The sequence below is a fragment of the Peromyscus leucopus genome, chromosome 4, assembly GCF_004664715.2.
Source record: "Peromyscus leucopus breed LL Stock chromosome 4, UCI_PerLeu_2.1, whole genome shotgun sequence".
Lineage (NCBI taxonomy): Eukaryota > Metazoa > Chordata > Mammalia > Rodentia > Cricetidae > Peromyscus > Peromyscus leucopus.
The window spans coordinates 110,735,180-110,761,867 of NC_051066.1; the positions used below are offsets into that span (position 1 = coordinate 110,735,180).

The following is a 26,688-nucleotide window of genomic DNA, read 5'->3' on the forward strand; positions in this document are numbered from 1 at the left end:
TGACACTCAGAGAGACATCTAAGGGCACCAAAGCAGTGCACCTTCCAGGCCTCCTGGCATCCTCCAGGTGAAATTGTTAAAATGTACTTATTAATTGGATATTGTTTTAGTAACTGCCATTATGAGATTTCTAGTGACCAATGTAATTAATCATTTCACTGAACTGCTTCAATGATGCAACCTGGGTCTGAATATGAACATTTCTTAGATTTTAATGTCTTTAATTTTTGTTTCCAACTGCTAGACTGAAGAAAACACAACTATAATGGATGTAGAATAGGAAACCATACTGACTCTTACATTGGGGAAGACTATAAGAGATCCTTGGTTTATGTTTGATTTCTGACCAACAGTCAAAAACTTCAAGGGTTACAAGAACATAAAATGCATTGAAAGTAATAAGAGGTTAAATTCTTGAATGATGTTAGACTTGTTCACTTCTCATTGTAGCTGGTACTTCTTTCTTTTCTTTTCATTTGGACAAGATGAAAGCCACAGGAAGACCATGAATCTCCAGCATCAAGAAGGTGTATGTCTGGGGAAATTATTAGAGAATAAGCAATTGTGATTCATTCATCATATAACACTTTTAGTCCAGTGTTTTCAAGTGTGTTGTTTCCCTCACTCACCCATAGCAGAGAAGAGCTTTAGAAGTAGATATGTTAACATGATGTTCAGTAGAGAGACAAGATTCTCCTTCCCGAGTTCCTGGACAGGCCATTTCAAAGCAGAGGCAGTTAAGGCATGCATGGTCTATTCCCTTTGACTGCTGCCTTCCTGAGAAGAATCAAACCTGGGCAGAGTCTGGCTTCCCAGAGGCCTTTCTTTCCCTGTTTCTCTGTTTACATAGGCATCATTTTCTCCATCATTTGCCTGTCTGATGCAAGATGGACAGAGGGTGGCAAAAGCGTTGAACACCAATGAATAATCCTGAAGAAATTGTTAACAGGCCTAGATGAAGATCAGCCAAGAAACATTTATCTTAAATGAGGTTTGGGGAGAAATCTGTGGATTTCATTTAACTTGTGTTTACTTGACAACAAAGCATGGGGTGCATTTAGTGGAGAGCAGGCAGTTGCTTTTGCAGTTCTGTGAACAAATCCACCAGTTGATCCAATGGCTGCCTTTCAAATGGATTAATTCTGGCTTTTGTATACACTGTCCTGGCCTAATCTTGACTATTTAAGAGTTGCATGAAATAAATCATTTTATCCCTTTTTCTTTGATAGATTGAGGTTTTACTTATGCCTAAGTCTTGAGTATTATTGGACTGTAGTCATTGCTGTTGTTGAGGGTATGTATTTTGGAATGTTGAAAATAGTGAATTTTAACAATGTTCAGTCAAATGAATGAGGAGTTTCTTCAAAAGCTTTCTTCTTCCTTACTGCTTTAAAAAATACTACTTAAAATAGGAGTACTCACATCATGACACAGATTATATTTAAACACATATTTCAAAATTTTCAAAAGACTGTCACATACTATTCTTTAACGTTTAAACTACATTGTATGTATTAAACCTTGGATCTAGCTGTTCCACCAAGTCACATATGGTAAAAGGCTCCATTGTTATTTTGTGGCACCGTCATGAAATGCAGCATTTAAGAGATGGGTCTACTTGAGGCTGTGAAATCTTAGAAGGGACTGTTGGGATTCTATCCTTTTCATTGTGTTTCTCGCAGAACATGTTGCCTCACCAAGATGCAAAGCAAAGGAACAGATGATGATAGACTGTAATCTCTGAAACCAGGAGCCAACACATCTTTCCTTTATTATCTCAAGTATTTCAGTAAAGCAACAAGTAACTACACAATAGAGTTAGAATATAAACTAATATTCTAGTAAAAATGTAAATGAAAAACCACCTTCTTAGCTTAGGGAGAGCTATGGTCTATTACTACAGTTTAATATTTAATTGAGAGATGTGCTAGTTTATACTAAGACTGTTGACACAGTATTCACAAAGATATCCTTGACTTGGCTAATGATACTAGTCCAAATGATAAAGAAATGTGTAGATACCAAGTAGGTACCAGAATTCTTTAGAGAATGATTTCATACCAGATTCCACTTTGCTATTTGACATACAGGGTTTTGTTCTCTCTGCTGGGAATTCTTCATTCTGTCTTACATACATTTTCATTCCTTTAGGCTTCCAAGAGCTGTTATCACAACACATGCCACATGTTCTTCTTACTCCTGCTTTGATAACAACTCACACATACATCATGTCTTACAGTTTGTCCTCACATCCTACTGGTCAGTGATATTGCCAGACACCTAGACAAAGAAATCTAATGTTCAATATTTTTAAACATACAGAAGCACAGAGAATGTTGTCTTTCTCCTAGTTAACAGTTAGTCAGTGAATCTAGAAATCAAGTGTATCAAAGAAGAACCAGAGCCTAGGGAAGATGGGAAGTAGCTGCTGTGGACCAGCATTCCTGAGACAAAGGCATGTGTGGGATAGTATGACAACATAAAAATGTGTTCACAAAATTGCAAGAAGAAAGAGGGATAGGTGTGAGAGTCTCGTTACTTCTTCACAACAGTAGGTCAGCAAATGCTGTCTGAAATTGAAATGTGTGCTGTAAACCAAAAACTACCACAAATTATCAAGTTTTCATAATTTTAAAATACACAGTGTGTGCATTGTAAGCTATAACATCTCTTTTCTAAGGGAAACATTTTAATTTTAAGAATCTCTTCTCATATTTCATGTTCTCTTCTACTAAAATAAACATTTTACTTAAATATAACACTCAATATGAAGTCCTATTTTAGGAAAGACATCTCTAGCTAGCATCTACCCATAAGGCTTTTATTTCTTATATATACACAGCAGCTTCTGAGATGGTAGCCCTAACATAAATAGGTTATTTTCATGTGTGGTGGTATTTTGTTTGTGCTTTAACGAATAAATCTTGCCTGAAGATCAGTAAAAGAACCGGCCACTAGAGAGACTTCTTTCCCTTACTGAATCCTCAGCTTGAAAGGGCCAAGCTTCTGTCTCTACCCCACCTTATCACTTCCTTTCTCCGCCCAGCTATATCACTTCCTGTTTACTCCTCCCAGGTGCTGGGATTAAAGGTGTATGTCACCATTGCCTGGCCTCTAGTGGCTAGCTCCACACTCTGATCTTTAGGCAAGATTTATTTGTTAAAGCACAAACAAAATATCACCACATCCATGTATTAAAATCTCTGGTTATTTTTATTCTTTTCCATTGAATTGTTTGAATTTTTAAATAATTGTCCATATCACAAAGTCTGTTTTTCTATGTGAACATAAAATGCACATTGGTATTTGTGAAATTACCTTCCATATTACTAGTGATTGTTAGTAAGATTTCCCTCTTAAGATTGATCTACAATTCACAATTTTCTTCTATTTCTCCCTGTTATGTTCATAATAACCCCTATTTAGACACTGGTCCTCATTTCACAGGTGAGATTGGAGAAGACCTGGGTTAAATTATGGTTCACAAGCCCAGGCATGTAGTGGGTAGCCATTCCAGCTTTGATCTGGAAGTTCCAAACCCCATTGAGGCTTCGACAACTGTCACGCCTATAAGGGAGGACCCTGGAGACCCAAGATCCAGATGGGCCAGCTCTCTCTCTCTGTTTCTGGACCCTGGATGGTGGAGGTTGGCCGAGCAGAGCTCTAGAGAACACTGTTGGACAGCAATACACCTTCCCCAGACCCCGCAATCTACCTATCCCTTCATTTGTAAGTTACCCACTAAATAAATCTTCCTTTTAACTATGCGGAGTGTCCATAATAATTTCACCAATACAGGCCCTCAGTTGTTCAATCTCCTAATCCAGGGCTTCCTAACAAGTTAGCCTTGGCCTTCAGGCAGTGAATGTGACAAGGAAACTGTAGTATATGATGAAAAAGGTCTTTCTGTCTATGATTCCATCAATAAGAAGATACCACTGTTAGGGACAAATGCAAGCTTAACTGCAAAGGAAAACAAATCAGCCCCAAAGATAAATGGTTCAACTAGGGAAAACAGGTAGGAAGCTGGGCCCAAGTCTTCTCCCCAGCCCCAGGGAATCAAAGGAAAAAGTGAAATCAGGCATGTTGCTTACAGAAACACCAACCCTCATTTCTGCTTCTAGAGTTCCCCAATTCCTGATTTTTAGAAGAATCTGGGAAATTTTCAATTGAACCTTGTCATTATCTAGTTTTGGATAATCATCCTTAGAGAAGCAAACAGGAAATGATTTGTTTGTAGAAGCATCTTTTTTTCTTTTCCCTCAGCTGTCTATGGACAATCCAATTAAGGAGGAGAGCCCTATTGCACAAGTTAAATTTGGATAAGGACAGGAAATTGTATTCTTTAGAATGGATAAAAGTTTCCCATAAGGTAAACATATAATAATGGCCTTCTAACACTTGGGTTAGCATAATACCTAAAATAAATTCTCACACTGAAGTCTTTGTATAATTGGCAAGTGACATGGTGCACACTATAAAACAGTACAAGGTCAGAGTGTGTTCCCCATTTTTATGTAATACAAAACCTTCAGATTTTCATACACAGACTTTATTTTTGTTGCTATGCAACTTACATGCAACACAGTGCATGTAAATAAATTATGAATTTTACAGAGAAGAAAAAAACATCTTTTCTTCTTCTTTGAGAACAAGCCACAACTTCCTTTCATGCTATCCTAATGTACCACAGCCCTTTCAAGCTGTTTCCCAAACATCAAGGTTTGGGCCAGATAAACAATCAAATGAATAACTCAGCTAGGATACAGATGTAGTTTACAAACTGCACGCTAAGAAGCATCCGTCCCACTGTATTCACCCCTACAGGCCTGAGAACTGGGTACCAAAACCTGGTAGTTAGGAGGAAGTTTATTTCACACCCACACTCTTCCAGGTAGCAGAATATAAGCAAGCTTAAGCAAAGGAAATTCTGGAGGTTTCTGTTGGCAGCCATCCCAAACTATACAGGCCCCAGGCATAACTCTGTATCAGGGAGGGAGAACTATTTCAGCCATGAGAGAAACAAACATCTATGAGGACAAGATGTTACAGAGAAGAGAACTGAGTGCTCCTGAAGAAGATGTAGGCCATATCTACATGGAACATAACTTTCTTGGTGTTCAAACTGGATAGCTTTTTCTGGAAAAAGCATAAAATAATACTGCATTTGCATTAACGAAGAGCAGAAGCTACTTCCAGAACAAAACACAACCTGGAAACAACCAGGACATCTAGCAATGGCAGAAGAGATCACTATCCTGTAGCAAAGCTCTACAGTGGATCACTACACACTACAGATGAATAAATAAAACTAAACTACTGATAGATTCAGCATGAATGAGTTCCCCATAAAGTTGTCAGAAGATCCCAAACACCCAAGCACATGCCATAAGGTTTGCATCGTGTACAGCTCAGTAACAGTCAACAGCAATCAATGGCCACAGACACCAGTGCTGTTTACTTCTGAAGAAGAGGGTACTCTGAGGAATGATGGAAATTTTCTACATCATAAGCTACAGGGGACCTATAGTTGTATAAAATGTATCCACCCACACACTTGGTCTTTACTATTTTACACACTCCAAGTAGGCATTTTATGTCTCAGTAAGAAATAAAATAAAACTGGAAGAATCAATTGTTAAAGAGTGCACCTGGGCAGTGGTAATACATGCCTTCAATCCCAGCAATCAGGAGACAGAGGCAAGCAGATCTCTGTGAGTTCGAGGCCCACCTGGGCTACAGAGTGAGTTCCAGGAAAGGCACAAAGCTAAACAGAGAAACTCTGTCTCGAGGAAGAAAAAAAAAAAGAGTGCCTAGTTTTTCTAGGTGGCACATGGCCTCTCCCTACAGCTCACACCCAACAACTAGCTCATTGAGCTGACTGGATGAGAAGTCATAGCAGATGGCCCCGACAATCTGTTTTCAGAATCTTATAAGTAGTTCTGATACAGGTTATGGTTTAAGGGACACTGCCCTCCTGCACTGTGCCCTAAATGACACAACAGACAAGGACACAGCTTAACAAGACTATCTTTTCCTTATTGCTTTCTCCTAAAAGTCTTTTCAAAGATTCCAAGAAAAGATGAATATTAAACAGTATGCATATACATGTGTCAAAACCTTCAAAGTACACCATGGTTGTGTATGATGTTGGTGTTTTATGCACTTGTTTAATAATAATCTTAACTTAAATTTTAAAAAAAATCAGAAACAGAAAAGACAATTACAAAATTTAATGGCAGAACTCCTGGAAAGGAATGTGTAACCAACACTCTCCATTCTTGCCTTCGACCATTCCTGTATCCGTATTTGTTACCAATGGATCCAAACAACCATATCGTTCTGGTTATGGAAAACTTATCCAGCATGGGGTTTTTAGACATAGTCTAACTTTGAAGGCACAAAGAGAAATCTACATGGCATAGTTCTGAGCTTGTAAAAATTACAGGAAATTTATAATCTATATCCACCCTTGTTGTAATTTGAATAAATCCTTCTTGTGGAACTTCACTTCCTGAACTACTGTCAGCATTTTAGGATGGAGCAATGTAGCCACAATGAATATTACACACTAACAGCAAAAGTTTCTACTAATCAGTTGGGCATACATCTTCACTAATTAACTAGAAATAACAGCATGATATGATATGAAGATAACATTTCCTCTGTATCTGGAGGAAAAGATGAGAGCTAACTGTCCCTAATTTTATCAGAGTAAATGAATGCTTGTTTTACTCAAACATTGATGTGACTTCAAAAGGAAAATCGTGTCTGCATTGCTGTCATTTAGCAATGATCTGGGATTCAGAAATCAGGTGGAGAAGATCACAAGACAAACAAAATCATAAAGCAACATAACAGTCATCCTTTAAGATGGTGATTCCTTCAGTGGCTTCATTCAACATTCCATGTTTCAACAAAATTACTTCAGAAGCCAGGTGTGCTTCCCATTGCAGAGAGGGCTCTTTGGTAAAACTAACAGCCCTGTATTGTTACCTTCACAGTGTCCAGGGTTCCACATGCAAAAGGGTTCTCATGTCCAGGGTTTGATGCTCTTTGGTTGTTGTCTTTAAAACACTAACAATTTTACCTTCAAAACTGTGTCTTTTAAGTAGCATTCAATGAGACAAGTGGGGTGTATTCTGAGTCAAGCTCTGCCACACTGTACGAGTCCTGAGGCATGGGTACAAAAGGGCAAGGTGCAAGTGAAAACTGTCATCACTTTGTAGGGTCTTCAGTTGGCATGGTAGAGTGTCTCCACCTCCCCATGCCCAAGGAAGAATGGCATTAAATAGAAAAAAACAAAGAAGGCAACATCAACAATTAAGAAAATTACTATAGTTTTTGCTTCCTTCTGAACAAAAGTTTCAAATCTTTATTCACCATGAATACAAAGCACAAAATATGTACTTGACCCTGAATGCGAGTATAAATGAGGAGAATGAGAGAATCCAGAAAGATTCCGGGGGAACTGGGAAATCAACACCTCAAAAATGGGAATAAGTAGACAGAGTTCAAAAATGAAAATAGCTCCATATTGTCCCAAGGGGACTGAACACATCCTTTTCAAATGAGGTGACTAGTGCACAACATTCAGATGTATTCAGACACTTAATATATGGCTGGAAATCTACCTTCAAAGAACTAGGGTGCTAAAAGACAAAAAGTCTCTAGAAAATCACAAATTATCACCATCCATTTCAATTCTACCTAGTGCTGTTTTCTCAACATGGCAGATCCAAACCTCATGTTTCTTTGGGCATTTCCAGCATTTCAAAGCCCAGCGCACACTGTAAGAACCACTGTCTTAAGGAAATCTAAACATAAGACAGGTTAATAAACAGTGAGGTCATTATCTTTGACTTGAGCATACTACCTCCAATTTTACCAGAGGATAGCTTTTGTTTCCCAGCACTCTAGCCTGCCAGGGGATGACGTTGTCTAAACACATTTTCAATGTTTTCTTTTTAACAGTTAATATATTTCCAGGATGCAAGTCCATTTCTTTCTAAAAGGTTCCTAGGACACCCATTGAAAAGTCAAAAGCAATGAACGAAAAGGGATCGCTATTTTGTTGGAGAAGAAGGACACCCTTTGTATTGAAGTGGGGAGTTACAGTCTGTGGTCACCCTCTGCACAGTGTCTCTTTGTCAAGTAATACATGCTGGAAAAAAAATAATACAGATGGGAAAATATTGTGCACTGTCAGATCTTGGAAACGGCCAAAGGATTTTTCCTCACCAATGTCTTGTCGATGACTTTCACATTCTGGCACCCTGAAAAAAATAATGCATACATTTAATATGAAATGAATGCAATAATAATCAGGCAGGTAATCGTTTTCCCAAGGAATGTAAAACTTGACAAATGTAAGGTTTATGATTCAAGGTAGGCTTGCCAAATCTTATGTGGCATGAGACCATTTTTATTACCTAAACAGTCCTTAATACAAAATGACTGGCACATATTTTTATTAACACAAAGAGTGTATTCTTTCTGCCACATTTAATAGACAGCCAGATGCTGAAAGCTCTCGTTTAGGATATGTCTGCAGCAAATTAAAATGTGTAGTGAGGATTCACAGAATGGCATTCTTCTCCTGAACATTCTGGCAAGCTCGGGCTGCACAGTAGCAGGGAGACAGTTTAAGGAATTGTAGCTATCAGGATGATTGGGACCTTGTGGGTCACAAAAAATGAATCTCACTTCCACTTCAAATGGAGAAGCTGGTAATTCACTCAAAGCTTCCCCCCCCCCCACACACACACACTCATCAGCTAAAGGTCCATTTTGAGTCAAACTCTAAGCCATCCATAGTAAACACTGCACTTACTAATTCTTTTAACAAACATTTATTGTTTGTGTGCCAGGCACCACTCTAAACATTGCAAACTCTGCAATTAGATAAAAGATGGAAAGATCCCTGGTCACACGTTTTATATCCTAGAGAGGAAACATAAAATATATAATGTGTGTTGTTTTAGAAATAAGTTATGTGACAGATGATTTATGAATAGTGATAGATTCTTAAGAAAAAGAATGGAAGAACAGAGACAGAAAGCTGGAACTTAGAGACAGATGAAAAGGTGGTTCTTTTGTGAATGAAAAATATACATGAAAGACTGAAGGGTGGAGGAACTCTTCTTGTAGACATCTGGGGAGCACCAGCACAGAGGCCACCAGGCTAGAACTTGTCCGATAATCAAGGAACCTTTAAGAGGCAAATGAAAGCTTGAGACAGTAACAGGGACAGCAGGGGTCACAGCTGTGACTGAAAGGGTGACAAGACCCTTGTAAAGTACTGTAAGGACTTTGGTGTCTATGCTGAGTAAGTCAAGAGTCATTGGAGTGTTCTGATCCAAGAAGAACATGAGCTAAGTTAATGTTTAAGAGGGCTACCCTGGTTTCTGTTTCAAAGGAGAGTGGGAAAAGTCAGGTAGACAAAGTTAGAGAAGTAGACACCAATACCCTCTGTAAGAGGGAAAGAATGATGGGACAGCCACATGGGGGCAGTGGATGTGACGAAAGGGGTCAGGTTCAAATAACACTGTAATGAGCAACCCCTATGGATGTCAAGATGCGAAAGAAAAGGCAAATGTTGAGAGCTTTAGACCAGAGCAAATGAAACTTTGGCATGAGAGTAACCTGGGAGTGAGAGGCTGCAGGTGGTACAGATGGTATAGAGAGTTAGGGACTTGGTTTTAGACAGGTAGAATTTCATCTGCCACTTAGTTAAGAGGTAGGACTGACTGGCCAGTTGGATCTAGGCAGTCATGTATCAATAAGTGAGAAAAAGAATGGCTTTTTATACCTACCTTGAAGGTGCTCTTGCTCACGAAGACATCCCTGATAGGATTGTCAAAGCTGAAGGCTAAGTAACTAGGCACACTGTAAATCCCCCACTCAAGAGTGCTGTGCCTCAGAGCCATAAATATAAAGCCAACTGCAAGTTCAGTGGCCCAAACAATCGGTTTTCTTCCCCCTCATATCTTCTCTCTTCCAAGGACCCTGGCTTGGAAAGCCCACAGAAAACAAAAACAAAAACAAAAACAACAAAAAAAAACAGTAAGTGAAGATAAGGGCCTGCTGTGATTTGAATCTGGAGTGCTCTCCTCAGGCTCCTGTTTTCAGTACCTGTTTCCCAGCGGTGGTGCCACATTGGAGGTGGCACCTCAGGATTTCGGAGGTGGGGACTAGAGAGTGGAAGAAGGCATTGAGGCCAAGGCTCCTGAGGTTATGACTTAGCCCCTAGTTCAGTTCCAGCCATGAGCCTCACAAAGTTGTCCCTAGGGTGATGGACTGAATGTCTCTGAAACCAGGAGCTCAAATAATTCTTTTTCTTCTAGTAAGTTTGTGTCTATCAGTTACTGTGTTGCGCTGACGCAACTTCAAGGAGTGTGGAGCCTTACCGCTCAGAGCCATGGCCAGCCGGAATTCTTCCTTCAATATCTCAAGGACATCTCGAACACCTTTTTCTCCCTAAGCAAGTAACAGATATTAAAGTATTGGGTAAACTAGTTCCGTTCTATTTCACTATTGAAGGATTTTGTTTTATTTGTTTATTTTCTTGTCCAATTACCTGGAAAGCCAAGCCCCATATGATGGGTCTCCCCACAAACACAGCCTTGGCTCCCAAGGCCAGAGCTTTGAGAACATCGGTGCCTTTCCTTACACCCCCATCTAGGAAGACTTCCACCTTCCCTTCCACAGCCTCGACGATTTCTGGCAGGGCATCAATCTAGGGAGAGAAGAGGGACATCGTGGCAATGTTTGTGTAAAAACTTCTGCTCAATTTCACTGCCAATCAATGACTTCAAATCCACCCAACTAAGGCTCAGAGAGAAAAGAGACCAGTAGGTTTAAGGTCAATGATGGAATCATTTCTCCAGGAAGAAAAATGCAAATGCTAGGAACTAGAAACTCATGTGAATTCAGAATTGAGTAGCCTCTATATCTTCAAAGTATGGCATTAATTTTTCTGCTCCTGATATTTAAATGCAAATATTATGTCTAAAAATAGTAAACAAATTCTAAATCACTTAATCTTTCATGGCTCCCTCTTTTATAAAAACAAGTGAAATATCTTACTGATATAAAGTATTCTTAATATTGTTTACTGGAGATCAATGGTAAAAATGCACATTAGATTTTGTAAGCAGTGTGTAGAAAGCATACAAGCATGGCTTCTCTCTGATTTCCTCTTCTAACATACTTTACATCTAGATAAGCATGAGGTAACTATGAATACACTTTACTCTCAGTTACAGGAATATGACCATGTGAACTTTGAAGATCCCTGTCTGAATTGGCCATTGACAATGGGTTTAGTTTACCACAGAGAGAACAAGAACCTCACAAGGGTGAGGTGGTAGTGTATATTTCCCTTCATGATCCCCCATATTTCTCTAAATGCATGTCCTTTCTAAGACATCTATATAGTTTCTCCCATTTAAATAGACAGACCTACTCCTTGACATTGGCTTTGGTTTTTATGACCCACTTTGACCAGTCATATGTGAGCAGGGGAAGCAGAGGGCCATTTCTGGCCACAGACCTGAACCTATGTCAGGTATTTCTTTGTAGGTTTGCACTTCTGTCATTTGCCATGAGATAGGGTTCCCCAGATCTTGATCCATCAGAACTTGGGCCCAGGAAGACTATTCAGGAGGCAGAGTTGTCTAACCTTGCCCAGCTGGACCTGAAACTTATATCCAAGCCAGCAGGCTAGTCCCAAGCCTGAATCAGAAGATCCCAGTAGCAGGATGTTTGAAGGGAACAATTGTCAGCTTAAATCACTGGCTTTTTCCCCCTAGAGCCACAGTAGTATGTGATACAACTGGCTCATTAGATGTAGGTGAAAATTTATGGAAATTATTCACATTTGTCCCAAAACGTTTAGATCTGAAATGAAGTCCTGACTCCATTTATGTATGCTGTGAAAGCCACCACACACTACTCTTTTTCCAGAAATAATTGTGCTGAAATCACTCAAAGGCTTTCCTACTTCTCTCCTAGAAGTTTAGTGGCTAAACTTAAATAGAGTTTTATGTAAAAGGCTAAAAACCAAACACAGCTACAATTTGGAGGAAGTGGAGGCAACCCTTGGCAAGTGGCCCCTAAATGTTTGGCAGGTAGTGTAATTTTCCCCTTTCCCTTTTGGCTTCCATGCCTTGCCAAACATGCTTCGGATCCATTTACATACGTTCTCTTACCTATACATAGTCCCCTTTTACATTCAGGCGAGTTACATCAACATATAAATGCTACAATTTCCAAGCCATGATGCAAGCCATAATTAAGCATATTTCCCCATTTGAAACCAGAACCAAAGAAAAATATTAGCTAGCTTGGGTTCAATGCACATTTTCAAAGTCACACAAATCAAGTCTGTTTAGGTTATTTCCAGTGCCTAACCTGACCTAAAAGTACACTAATAAGGACACTTAAGATATGAATCCTGGAATATAAAACAGAGCCTGCATTTATGTCTCTGTGTCTGTGGACAGGTAAGTCCCATCTAACACTGAGCAATTCTAACATCTCCCTCTTTCCAGAGCTGCACTCTCACTAGGCACACTCTACATAAAATAGAGTGATCTGGCAGACTGAATATACAAATAGAGCAGATAAGCCCACTAGGTACAGTCCTATTTACAGTTCCTTTTTTCCTTTCCTATGCATCCATAGTGCATCCATGTTTACTCAAGAAGAAGGACACTCAAATGTTCCAACCAAAGGAGCCGAACTTTAGACATGCTGCTGTAGTTAAAGCAGAGGTAACTGAGTCCCAGCTGCTGCTCTCCCCAGCCATACCCCACACCCCTCCAGGGCTTCTACCCAGCACAATCAGAAAATCACCAGCCCAAAGATTTAGCAAGCCCCCAAATGGCTTCAGTGATCCCACACACACAATTCATAGTGTGATTATGCTCCCTAGGGTATCCTTAGGGTAAGGGAGGTGGGGTGGGATCTGAACTGTGGTTAGCATTCACCAATGGACCAGGAGAGATTCTAACAATGCTTTGCTTCTTAGCTTAGATCTTAAGAACTGGCATGACTAAGAGACCTGCCCCTTCATGAAAACAAATCAATCTGATACACTAGGAGATGTGAGACAGTGAGATTCTCCTCCACCAGTCTGGTGTACCGCACAAGCACCTGACCCCATACAATCAGGACTGAGCCCAGCCAAGACAAGAACCCACCACCTCACAGTTCTCAGCCCCAAATCTCAACTTAATAAAAATGGGACATAAATAAATGGAGTTATTTTAGCCAGTAAGTTCAGATTTGTTTGTTATAACATTAAAGCCAATTCATATGCCAAGTACCTCTCAAGGATGAATCACATAAAACATGTCTTCGAAATTCATTTTGTATTTTTGTAGTACTGGTACTAGAATTTGAACTTAGGGTCTCCTCTATGCTAGGCAAGCACTCTACCATTGAGTGTCCCCTCTAGTCCCAAGCACCCCTCTGAAAACATTGTTAGATGGTACAGAACATACCTAAGGACTCAACTTGAGAGTCATCAACTTAACAGCACAGATGCTTATTCAGTGGAAGTGTTGGGCAGATGGGAAATTTACTGTGGAGAAAAACATTATATCTGCAAATCTGAAGTACTTAGGGTTTAGTTGGCATCAAAAAGCAATGCAAATTTGAAAAAATATAAAAGAGTGCTGTGGGATGATCCTTCTGTATGCTGTGAATATGCACTGCTGTCATTGGTTAATAGTAAAACTGTTTGGCCTATACTAAGGTAGAATAAAGTTAGGTGGGACAATCAAACTGGGGACTCAGATGAAGAAGGATAGAGTCAAGAGAGACACAAGTGAGCTGCCCAAGAAGCAGATGCTAGAGGACTGATAAAGCCACGGGCCATATGGCAGTGCATTGATTAATAGACATGGGTTAATTTAAATCTAAGAGCTAGTTGGTAATAAGCCTGAGCTATTGGCCAAGCACTTTGTGATTAATATAAGCTTTTGTGTGTTTATTTGGGACTGGGTTGTTACGACAGAAAAGCTCCTCCTCTGTTTACAAAAAGAGAATATTCGAAGGACTCATACAGGACAGAGAATAATGTGTCAAGATAAACTGACGTTAAATTCCTGGTTCAGAAATTCAATCGGCAAGTATTTCTCTGTAGAAAGGAATGCTGTGAAGTAGAAAAATGTAGAATCGTACAGTCCGGGCATATTCTTTATGGAACCAACACAATACCAGGAGAGGTTCAGGCCTAAGAGTCTGAGTGACTAGCCCCTCTGTCTCTCATACATTACGGCGATGCAAGAAAATAACTCCAACTCAAGCCTCCTATTTCAAAACTCCTCCCATGATATCATACCAGGCCTGTACCCTGGCTTATGATGTAACGATGTCGGCAGGACAGTAAGACCTTCTATGCATCTAGTGTAAAGGCTTGTACCATAGCCTCCTTTTAAAATCTTTGACCGCTCACCTCAAAACCCATACACCAAGGAGAAAAAAAACACCATTAGCCACGGACTGAGTGCTTTCATACATTTCTCTCATCATCATGGGCCTGAAATTTGCTGTAAGTATGAGGCAAAACTTAGGCAGCTATATCCTCTCATACACACGGCATGCAAAGGGAGGGGGCATTGTTTTCTTTAAAACAGTCTCTGAGACCACAACTCAAAAGCCCTTTGAGATAAGTTTCCATATGCCCTTGGCCAGAGAGAAAGAAACCACACCATTTAGATATTTTCCCCTTAAAATCTAGTTAGATTTGATTTCAGAAGATTTATATTTTATTTTTAGAAAACAAACTTAATTTGGCCCGCACACTAAGCCTATGTCTTCGTGCACAAGTGAGGCATAAATCTGGCCTGGCACTTTGAGCTGTGAGCAGCTTCACCCTGCTTTAAGGAGGGCATCACTTTCCACCCCTTTTTACCTGCAGGCCACATTTAACATCACCCAGAATGCTGTGTCTGTGGAACTAAATCTACATCAGGAGGGGCTTACAACCTCTAGCTTTATGGTTTCAGATCTTAGGCTGCTAATCCCACTGTATACAGACTTGGTTGGCGGTACCCTGCAGTGCCTTGGAAGCACCGTGTGAGTGCCCTGTGCACACCACTGCTCCCTGCTGGCTGCCCTGTGCACATGAGTGCTCCCTGCTGGCTGCCCTGTGCACACCACTGCTCCCTGCTAGTTGCCCTGTGCACACCACTACTCCCTGCTGGCTGCCCTGCGCACATCAGAGCTCCTTGCTGGCTTGTACTCTGCCATAAAATGAACTCACGTTGTCTGCAGACTTAGCCAAATCATCCTGCTGGCTCAACGAAACAACAATTTGCACTCCTACTAAGTTAAATTATTCCTCCTCAGAGGCTTTTGTGATTCCCTACAATTGTGTGTTCCTTCATTTCCTTTGGATTATCATGTCTAAATCATCTCTCTCCTTCTCCAGCTCATATGTCACCTACTGGTATACCTGTGCTCACAAAAATAATCCCTACCTTAGTAATTAGAAGGATCTGTTTTCATGCGTTTATAAATAGACATATTGGACTAGTAAAAAGTAATTGCATTTGCTAATTTAGATAATTCTGTACCACTGAAAACCCGAGATCTCACATAACATCACACCATTTACCATAAGTGATTCATACACACACACACACACACACACACACACACACACACACACACACACACACTCAGTAGACATATACAAATCCCTGATTTAAAAAAGAGAAATGTGGAGAAATCCCAGTGGAAACTTACCGTAGCTGGCACTCCATCCAATTGTCGAGCCCCATGATTGGACACCAAGATCCCATCCACACCATGTTTCACAGCTTCTTTAGCATCATCACCTGGAAAGAACAAAGCACCATCTGTGGAAACAGTCACTGGACAAAAGGTTTGGACTTCCAATCTCCAACATGACTATAGACACTCATCTTGTTTAGTGCTTTGAACATTGAAACGCACACAATCATTACATTGTGACGCCTTGCACAGCCTTGGTGCAGTGGGAAGGGGCTTGGACCTGCCTAGGCTCATTGTGCTGGGCTCTGCTGACTCCCCATGGGAGAGCTCGATTTGGGGGATGTGGGGATGTGGGGTGGCTTGGGAAAGAGGGCTGGGGAATGGGAGGAGGAAGGAGGGGTATCTGTAGATGGTATGCGGAGTGAGTAGAAAATTTCTTAGTAAAGAAAAATTAAAAAAATAAAAATAAAATAAGAAGAATATTAGTGTTAGCTCCTTCTAAAGTTAACAACTGGCACAGTTTAACTATGTGATAAACTATGGGTATATGGTAAATTGTCATAAATAAGGAATTTATCTCTGTAAAGACATACTTCTGCTAACTTTATTCTATGATGTTTTCTTTGTTATCTGAAAATCTTATACAATGTATTTTGGTTATATTAATCACATTCCACTAATTCCTCCCAGATCTTTCCTCACCTCTCTACCTGCCAGCTTCTTCATTTCTTTTTTTATTTTTATTTTTATTATAAGAAATTTTCCATTCATTTTACATACCAACCACAGATCACCCTGTCCTCCCTTCTCCTGCCTCCCAGCCTTCCTCCCCCAACCCACCCCCCATTTCCACCTCCTCCAAGGCAAGGTCTCCCTTGGGGAGTCATCAGAGCCTGCTACATTAAGTTGAGGCAGGACCAAGCCCCTCCTCCCTGCACCAAGGCTGTGCACAGTGTCCCACCATAGGCACTGGGCTACAAAAGGCCCACTCATGCACTAGTGATAGATTCTGATCCCATTGCCTAGGGGTCCCCTAACCAGTTCAAACAACTGTCTTGCCTATCCCGAGGGCCTAGTCCAGTCCCATGGGGGCTCCAGAGTTATTGGTCCACAGTTCATGTGATTCAACTCCTTTGGCTAGCTGTCTCTGTACATTTTCCCATCATGATCTCCATGTCCCTTGCTCATAGAATCCCTCCTCTCTCTCATCAATTGGACTATTGGAGCTCAGCCTGGCGCCTGGCTGTGGATCTTTGCATCTGCTTCCATCATTACTGGATGAAAGCTCTATGATAACAGTTAGGGTATTTACTAATCTGATTACCGGAGTAGGCCATTTCAGACACCCTCTCGACTATTGCTAGTAGTCTAAGGTGGGGTCATCCTTGTGGATTCCTGGGAAATTCCTTAGTACCCTGTTTCTCCCTATTCCCATGATGTCTTCATTTATCATGGTCTCTCTTTCCTTACTCTCCCACTCTGTCCCTGTTCCAGCTTGAACCTCACATTCCCTTATGTTCTCATCCCCCATCCCTTGCCCTCCATTACCCCCCCCCTTTACCCCAATTTGCTCATGTAGATCTCATCTATTTCTTCTTTACTGGGCAATCTATGTATCCTTCTTAGGGTCCTCCTTGTTAGCTAGCTTCTCTGGAGCTATAGGTTGTAGTCTGGTTATCCTTTGCTTTATATCTAGTATCCACTTAGGAGTAAGTACATACTATGTTTGTCCTTCTGAGTCTGGGTTAGCTCACTCAGGATGATATTTCCTAGTTCCACCCATTTGTCTACAAATTTCATGATGTCATTGTTTTTTACTGCTGAGTAGTACTCCATTGTGTATATGTGCCACAGTTTCTTTATCAGTTCTTCGGTTGAGAGGCATCTAGGTTGTTTCCAGGTTCTGGCTATTATGAATAATGCTACTATGAACATAGTTGAGCATGTGTCCTTGTGGTATGATTGAGCATTCCTTGGGTATATGCCCAAGAGTGGCATAGCTGGGTCTTGAGGTAGATTGATTCTCAATTTTCTGAGAAACTGCCATACTGATTTCCAAAATGGCTGTACAAGTTTGCACTCTCACCAACAGTAGAGGAGTGTTCCTCTTGTTCTACATCCTCTCCAACATAAGCTGTCATCAGTGTTTTTGATCATAGTTATTCTCACAGGTATAAGATGGTATCTCAGAGTAGTTTTGATTTGCATTTCCCTGAAGACTAAGGATGTTGAGCAGTTTCTTAAATGTCTTTCAGCTGTTCAAGATTCTTCTGTTGAGAATTCTCTGTTTAGCTCTGTAACCCATTTTTAAATCAGATTGTTCTTTATCTTGATGTCTTTATTTAGTTTCTTGAATTCTTTATATATTTTACATATTAACCCTCTGTCAGATGTGGGGTTGGTGAAGATCTTTTCCCATTCTGTAGGCTGTCATTTTGTCTTATTGACCATGTCCTTTGTCCCACAAAAGCTTCTCAGTTTCAGGAGGTCCCATTTATTAATTGTTGCTCTCAGTGTCTGTGCTACTGGTATTATATTTAGGAAGTGGTCCCCTAAGCCAATGCATTCAAGACTACTTCCTACTTTCTCTTCTGTCAGATTCAGTGTAACTGGATTTATGTTGAGGTCTTTGATCCACTTGGACTTGAGTTTTGTGCATGGAGATAGATATGGATCTATTTGCATTCTTCTACATGTTGACATCCAGTTATGTCAGCACCATTTGCTGAAGATACTTTCTGTTTTATGTTGTATAGTTTTGGCTTCCTTGTCAAAAATCAGGTGTTCATAGGTGTGTGGATTAATGTCAGGGTCTTCAATTCAATTCCATTGGTTCACATGTCAGTTTTTATGCCAGTACCACAGCTTCTTCATTTCTTTCTCCCTCCTCACCCCCTCTCTCTATCAAGTCCAGTTTGTGTTGGCTGGTTATTTACTGGGCACAAATCCTCCCCTGCAGTATGGTCAATATACTTGGTATCACATCATTAAAGAAAACTGACTTTCTCTGTTAATTATATTTTTAAGATTTGTTTGTTTGTTTATGTGTATGTGCTTGCATTGGTTTATATGCACCACATGAATATGGGTGCCTAATGAGGTCAAAAGAGAGTGTTGTTCAACCTTGGTGCATGGAGGAGGAGCTTGGACCTGCCTCAACTGAATGTAACAGGCTCTGCCGACTCCCCAAGGGAGACCTTGCCTTGGAGGAGGTGGAAATAGGGGGAGGTAGGTTGGGAGGGAAGGAGGAGGGAGGAAAGGGGTATCTATGGTTGGTAGATAAAATGAATAGAAAATCTCTTAATAAAAAAAAGAGAAAAACAACTAATCACACATCACAATTATTGCCTAAATATAAGAGAGAGAGAGAGAGAGAGAGAGAGAGAGAGAGAGAGTTGCTGAGTCTCCTGGAACTGGCTTTACAGGTCTGAACTCAAGTCCTCTAGAAGAGCAGTAAGCACCAAGCCATTTCTGCAGCCCATATTAGCTATTTTTAGCTAACAAAACCAAATTATTTCTATCATTTAGCAGAACTATTACCCTAAAATATGGAAAATAAAATAGTATGTATGTGACAAGCATTATCAAAGCAGTCACCAATGAATGATTCTATTCCAAACAGTGTTTAATACACAGCTGTTGTAAATTCAGTAACTTTTTTGTTGTATTTGTTATATAATTAAATTTTGCTCAATGGAATACATTTTAAATATGTAAAAAAATATAAGGTAACTCATTAATTGTGCTTCAAATATATTGATTTCTGAAAAATCCAGTTTTAAAATACATTAATATTTTAAGTAGTAAATATAATTGTTAAATTTTATTTTCTAGACTATTATTTCTAGGATGCTCCATTTTGTTAGTTCTTAAATGCAATATTAAGTAAAACCAATTTGTTTGATTTTTGTCTTGAAAATCAGTATTTGGAGAGCTAAGCAGGTAGATACAGAAAATGCACATTACCAACTTCCAATGAGGATCAAAGGCTGCCTTAATTAATAATAATTACAATTTGTAATTCTCATTGCTTTAATTTTTTGTGTACTGCACCACTTCCCACTATATGCCATGGAATACTAAAATTCAAATATTTTAATAATGATAGTAATACTATCATTTTAAAATTATGGGTATATATTGATGTTACACCTGTGTCTTCTGGCCTAAGTACCTCTGTCCTCACCAAATTCCTTGAAACCTTAGTACCTGATGTGATAATATTTGGAGATGGAATCTCTGATAGGTAATTAACACTGGATACATTCATAAAAGTGAAGCTCAAAAGAGATATTTTCCCTTACAAGAAGAAATATCATGAAGCTCTGTCTTCTTGCCTCTTTGCGGGAAGATATGAGGTGAGTGCTCACCAGAGACCATCTATGCTGAGCCCTGACTCCTATTCCCTAGAACTACATAAAAAATTTCTATTGTATATAGGATTTTGTTGAGCCTAACACTATTATCAGTGTGACTGCTATTACTACTAGTAGGTATCTGAGACTCCAACTTAAAAATTGCTATGGCCTAGAGAATCCATCTTTCCCAAGGTTGAAATCATGGAAAACAAAGCCCTGTAGAAATAACAAGTGGTCAGCACTAAAAGATATGCATATAGCTAGCTTTGTTTGAAAATAAGAAATCTCAATTGAGAAAATACCTCCTCCAGATAGGCTTTTGGGCAAGCCTATGAGACATTTTCTTGACTGATGATTGATGTGGGAGATCCCAGCCCTTTGGTGGGTGATACAACCTCTGGACAAGTGGTGCTGGGGTATGTAAGAAAGCAGGATAAGAAAGCTGGCCCTAGAGTCTAATTAGTGAGAAAGAAGAGGGTTTATATGAGCGAGAATTGTTGAAGCCAAGGTTGATAAAGCACAGGACAAATAACCAAATGAATGGAAGCACAGATCTATGAACAAAGGCTGAGGGCCCCAACTGGATCAGCCCCTGAACGGGTGAGACAGTCATTTGCTTGATCTGTTTGGAGCAGCTGTGTGTTGTTGCTGGGTCCTGGCTAGTTGCATGAGTTGGCTGTTTGAATCCTGGACCTATGCAGGGACGCTTGGCTCGGTCTGGGAGCGGGACTGGACCTGGCTGGACTGAGTCTACAGGTCGATCCCGGTCCTCGGGGAGACCTTGATCTGGAGGAGGTGGGAATGGGGGTGGGGGGGGGGGGGGGGGGCGAGAGTGGGAGAAAGGGGAATCTGTGGCTATTATGTTGAACTAAATGATGTTGTAAAATAAATTTACTTTAAAAAAAAAAAAAAAAAAAAAAGAAAGCTGGCCCTATAGACCAAGGTCATAGGCAAAGCAAATACCACTATACCAAGTTGCTTTTGGTCATAATATTTTATTACAGCAGTAGAAACCCTACCTAAAACTTGTGTGTGTGTGTGTGTGTGTGTGTGTGTGTGTGTGTGTGCAGAATTATTAATTAAAAGAAAAAGAGGTCATCAATTTGAAAGGAGGATCACAGGATATTTGGAGAGAGGAGAGTAAAGGGAGAAATAATACAAATATAGTACATATATATGAAATAAAAATAGAATAATTACCTTTCTAATTTGTATTTTTTAAATAATAAAATAAAATTAATGTGCAAAAGCTCTGATTGATGGCCCTGAAGACTTTTTAGAAGAAGAAATGCTGTGGGATGTTCTGTATGGCAAATGTGTTGCTCTGATTGGTCAATAAATAAAATACTGATTGGCCAGTGGCTAGGCAGGAAGTATAGGCGGGACTAACAAAAAGAAGAAAAAAAAAGAACAGGAAGGCAGAAGGAGACACTGCCAGCAGCCACCATGACAAGCCTCATGTGAAGATGCTGGTAAGCCATGAGCCACGTGGCAAGGTATAGATTTATAGAAATGGGTTAATTTAAGATATAAGAACAGTTAGCAAGAAGCCTGCCACGGCCATACAGTTTGTAAGCAATATAAGTCTCTGTGTTTACTTGGTTGGGTCTGAGCGGTTGTGGGACTGGCCGGTGAGAGAGATTTGTCCTGACTGTGGGCCAGGCAGGAAAACTCTAGCTACAGAGAAATTGTTCATTTTCTTTTCAAATGAGTGACTGGTTTAAATTTATTCCTTTGGTGAATTTAAGAGTTCTTACTGTTGGACATTACTGGATGAGTCATTTCAATATAACTGGAGTATTATTTACTATGACAGATTATTGGCACTGATGAAAACTGTCAATCTTTTGGATAGAAAAAGGAAACACTGAATCTGTTCATAATTTAATTGTTTTAGCTATATTGTTCTCATTTTTTTTTTAAAGAAACTGTTGAACCTGTGGAGGGGAATGGATTTCAAGATGGCTCCCCAGCACTTGGGTCACTTCCCCTCCCATCACGCGCCATCCCCACTTTGCATTTTATTGTTGCTTCCTGTTTGGACATACATGCTTTGGTGCATTACTTGACTTTCCTTGAGTTCTAATTGTATTTCTCTTGTGCCAGTTATTATGAGACTTTGCTATATCCTCAAACATTTCCATTATTCTAGCTAACCCCTTTGAATCTCCTGATCTCTTCTCCTGAGTCAGCTGCCCATAGCCCCTTACCTTCTTGTTTGGCAGTGGTTACTCTCTGGCCTCAACATCTGCCTTCATTCTCTTGTTTTCTCTGCTTTGAACCTCTTACAAACGGATGGTTTATGGTTTTGTTTGTAGTACACTCATGCATAGCTGCCCAAGAAGAGATCAGTGAGAACCAAACTGGCATCCCTTGACTGACCCCTTCTTTGTGTAATCCCTATAGGAGCTGTAACACACTAAATGGAGCAGTTGTTTTCCCACAGAACCTTACAGACTTTCCCCTTGTTTGCTGGAACCCATTTATTGACCTGAATACAGATGACAGTCTGACCTGGCCTGTAGTCCTTCATAGTAAATTCTTTTCTTGATTTTTCTCTCTTTATACCCATTTTATTTTTCTGCCATTTCACCTCTGATAAGGTATGACTTGTTTTCTTAGCCTAATGATTATATCACCAAAATTTGGAAACTTTTCTGCCTAACATTTTCTTCCTGTCCTTTCTTTGTGTATTTTCCATCTAAAATGTGTGTCCATTAGATATTTGTCATTTAAAGTCCTCTGTATCCCACTCATCTGCTTGACTGTAGTGTTCTCTTGGTCTTATTAGTCACTGCTAATAAGTGCTACTGCCTTTCTTTCAACCAGTCAACCATTTCATTTTTACTTTCAGCTATCATACTTTCAGTATTTTATAACGCTTGTCCTTTTAAGCAACTCAGAAGTTAGTCTGGGCAAATAGCTCCACAGAGTAAAGCACTTGCCATACAAGACTGAGGACCAGAGTTCAAATCCCCAGGACCCATTTAAATGCCTTATGGGCATGGTGATCCACCCAGTAATCCCAGGAAGGAGGTGGACACAAGGCCGTCCCAGTAAACTGCCTAGACTAGGTGGATCTACATGTCTATGCATCTTGTTCAGTAGAACTTTCTGTGATGACGGAAATGTTCACACAGGTATGGCCATTTGACTCTACAGTAAGGACAGCCTAGCCAGCAAAAAAGTTCTGATGATACTGAATACCTATAGAATAATAAAATTATATCCATATGTCCTATCCTACACACAAAAAATAATTCAAAGAGAACAAAAGACCTTAATTTAAAACCAGAATTACTAAACTGCTACAAGAAAAGATAAAAAAAAAAAAACATTTCAAAATATAGGCACCATGGTGCACAGGAATCTCCCTGGAGTCTATGGGGAGGATCCCAGCTTAGACTCCTAGCAATAATAGAAGTAGATGGAACTGGTCATCTCCTATGACCAGATTGGTGTCTGGCCCAATTGTCATCAGAGAGGTGCCATGCAGCAACTGATGGAGGCAGATGCAGAGACTCATCACCAAAAATTAGGCAGAGTTTTGGGAATCCTATGGAGGAGGAAGAGAAGGAAGAGGAGAGAGGAGTGTAGGAGCCAGTGGGGTCAAGGACACCATGGGAAGGCTCACATAAGCAACTAACCTGGGCTCACAGGGGAACACAGAGACTGAACTGACAACCAGGGAGCCTGCACAGGACTGACCTAGGCACTCTGAATATATGTTACAGTTGTGTAGCTTGGTCCTCTTGTAGGACTCCTAACAGCAGGAACAGGGGCTGTCTCTGACTCTTTTGCTGGCCTTTGGGACCCTACAATTCTAGTTACCTTGCCCAGCCTTAATACATGGGAGGTGTTTTGTCTTACTGCAACTTGTTTTATTGATATTCATGGGAAACTTAGCCTTTCCTGGATGGAGACAGAAAAGGAGAGAATTAGGGGATTGGGGAGAGGGACTGTGAGAAGAGAATTAGAGGGATGCTGCAGCCAGGATATAAAATAAATAGATGAATAAAAATAATGTTCTTTTCTAAATAAAATTAGTTTTGATTATAATTATTAGGGAAGATTTGCTTTCACTCTCATTGTTTTTATTTTCAATCTCAGTTCCAAGACTTACTGTAATGAACAATAAGACATCTCTGAAGCAGTGATGGTAATAATGATGTAATTTGAGAAAATAATGACTATGGTTATTGGAATGATATATGCTATTTATAAAAACAAACAAGCAAACAAAAACCCACCAAATTCGGGGAGAAAAATTTACAGGAAGTTTGATTTTAGATCACCCAGAGAAGCTTTAGAATGACATCCTGAAATAGTACTTCCCAGGCAAGAACTGCTAGTTTACATGTCTTCTAGAGGAGCCATAGACTCAGGCTCACAAAGACTACTCCTTCAAATGAACACATGGTTTTAATATTTCCTACTCTTTTGTAGTGAGAATAAGCCCCATGTACTAGAAAAAAGAAACATAACTTGTTCAATATTGCCTTATATTTTTCCCAATCAGTGTTATTAATTTGTGTGCATGAGAATAGTTTGTAATTACACTCTATTCTGTGACTATAATATCTATAGTTTTATACCTATAATTAATATATTTAATGTTCCCACCTCAAAAGAAAAAAACAAACTATACATATTTGGTGAACAAGACTTCAGTTACCCAGGAAAAAGCCCAAGGATTAACAAATGGAACTACATGAAATTATAAAATTTCTGGACAACAAAGGAAACTATCAACAAAGTAGGAAGAGAGCCCTTAGAAAGGGAAAAAACATTTGTTGGCTATACTTCAAACAGCATGTTAGTATCTAGAAGATATATATTTTTTTAAAATGAAAAATTTAAGCACCATGAGCTGGAAAGATGGCTCAGCAGTTGAGAGCCTTGGCTGCTCCTCCAGAGGACCTGAGTTAGATTCCCAGCACTCACTGACATCTGTCTATAATTCTAGTTCCAGGAAATCTGACCCCTCTTCTGTCCTCTACGGGAACTATATGCATATAGCACACAAGCACACATGAAGGCAAAATACTTATACACATAAAGGAAAATTTTAGTTATAAATAAATAATAAATGTTTTAAAAGTACCACACAAACAAAACTCCCAGTCAGTATAGGATGATGAAGAGAAGTGACAGTCCTCAAACGAAGAACATGAATGGCTAATTATTTTAAATTGTTCAAACCTTTTACCCAACAAGGAAATGTAAATTAATACTACTGGGCAAGTTCATCTCACTCCAGTCAAAAAGACTATCATCAAGAAATCAAAGGACAACAAATACTAGAGAGGGTGTGAGGAAACAGAAATGCTCATTCACTGCTAGGGGGAGTAAAAACTAATGCAGACCCATGGAGGAAATGTGAAGAGTTCTCAAAAACTAAAAACACAACAAATGGAACCACCAAGGGACCCAGCTAAGCCACTCCTGGGCCCAGCCCCAAATGTCCCTAGATCTTCTCGCACAGATACTTGCACAACCATGTTGATTTCTGTTGTATTCATGATAGCTGAGAAATGGGACCAGCCTAGCTGTTCATTAACTCATGAATGAATATTGAAGATCTCATATATATATGTGTGTGTGTGTGTGTGTGTGTGTGTGTGTGTGTGTGTGTGTGTACATATACACACACACAATGGAATTTTACTCAACTGTAGAGAAAAATGAAATTTTCAGGAAAATGGCTGGATCTTAAAATCATTATTAATTAAGCAAGGGGACCTAGACTCACAGACATGTGTGTTCTCTCTCAAATGTAGATGCTGGCTTCAGTGTTCACATATATGTAACTATATGGGTATAGGTCACAAAAGCAGAAAGGAGGGCATGATAGCATGACAAGAAGGTACTGAAGAAGAGAAGGAGAGAAATAGGACACATAGTATACAACCAGAAAGGAGAGTGGTGAGCATAGAAGGGTAGAAAGGAGGCCAGGGGGATGGGGGAGAGAATTAGGGAAGAAGCCCACCCAAGACAGGTTCAAATTAGCTTCAACCTGCCATAATGGAACCCAATACATTGCATGCTAACTAAAATTTTTTTAAAAAATTGAAGTGTGGTCTCTTAACTGAGCAATTGGAATTGTACTTTAATCTTTATTAACTTATACAGTCACTCACCTGTGACTGGCAGATGCCACCACACTTAACACTGCACATCAATGGTGTTTACATTTTTTCTACCAAATAAGGAGATATGGTATGTTATGATGGTAAAAGTCTAGATGTAGCCAAAAATACATTTTGGCATGCTGTAGCTGCTTCTGGCTATCTAGCTACCAAACAAAAGTATATTTTTAAAAAATGTAAGTAATATTTTAAAAGTCCAGAGATGAGCATGTATGCAGTTTTTTCATTTGCCTTCAAGAAGCCAACCTACCATATTAGCAGAGAGTCACTTACCTTCTGAGTATCAATGTCCTCAACCACCCAGTGGGGAATTCTATCACTTTGTGGCATCATGAGGGAGTTGAATGTTGAGAAAGTGCCTAACATGTTGAACCCTCAGATAAATATGAACTGCTATATTTATCTTCCTAAGATAAAAAAAAAAAAGGAGCAGG

At 39.7% G+C, this 26,688-nt stretch overlaps 1 protein-coding gene across 3 annotated transcripts in view; it reads right to left on the minus strand.

Moving 5' to 3' along the window:
- Positions 1-6,218: 6,218 nt before the first annotated feature.
- Positions 6,219-26,688, minus strand: part of Hao1 (hydroxyacid oxidase 1) — a 55,550-nt gene continuing 35,080 nt past the window's right edge. For 2 of the 3 annotated variants that reach the window (XM_028884529.2, XM_037205239.1), the window contains exons 5-8: positions 15,760-15,851; positions 10,580-10,738; positions 10,410-10,479; positions 6,219-8,276 (exon numbers count right to left, since the gene is read on the minus strand). In XM_028884529.2, the coding sequence (XP_028740362.1) occupies positions 8,206-8,276; positions 10,410-10,479; positions 10,580-10,738; positions 15,760-15,851 (392 nt within the window). In that variant the 3' untranslated portion in view covers positions 6,219-8,205. The remainder of the gene's footprint in view (positions 8,277-10,409; positions 10,480-10,579; positions 10,739-15,759; positions 15,852-26,688) is intronic. The other variant, XM_037205238.1, reaches the window with a different exon arrangement.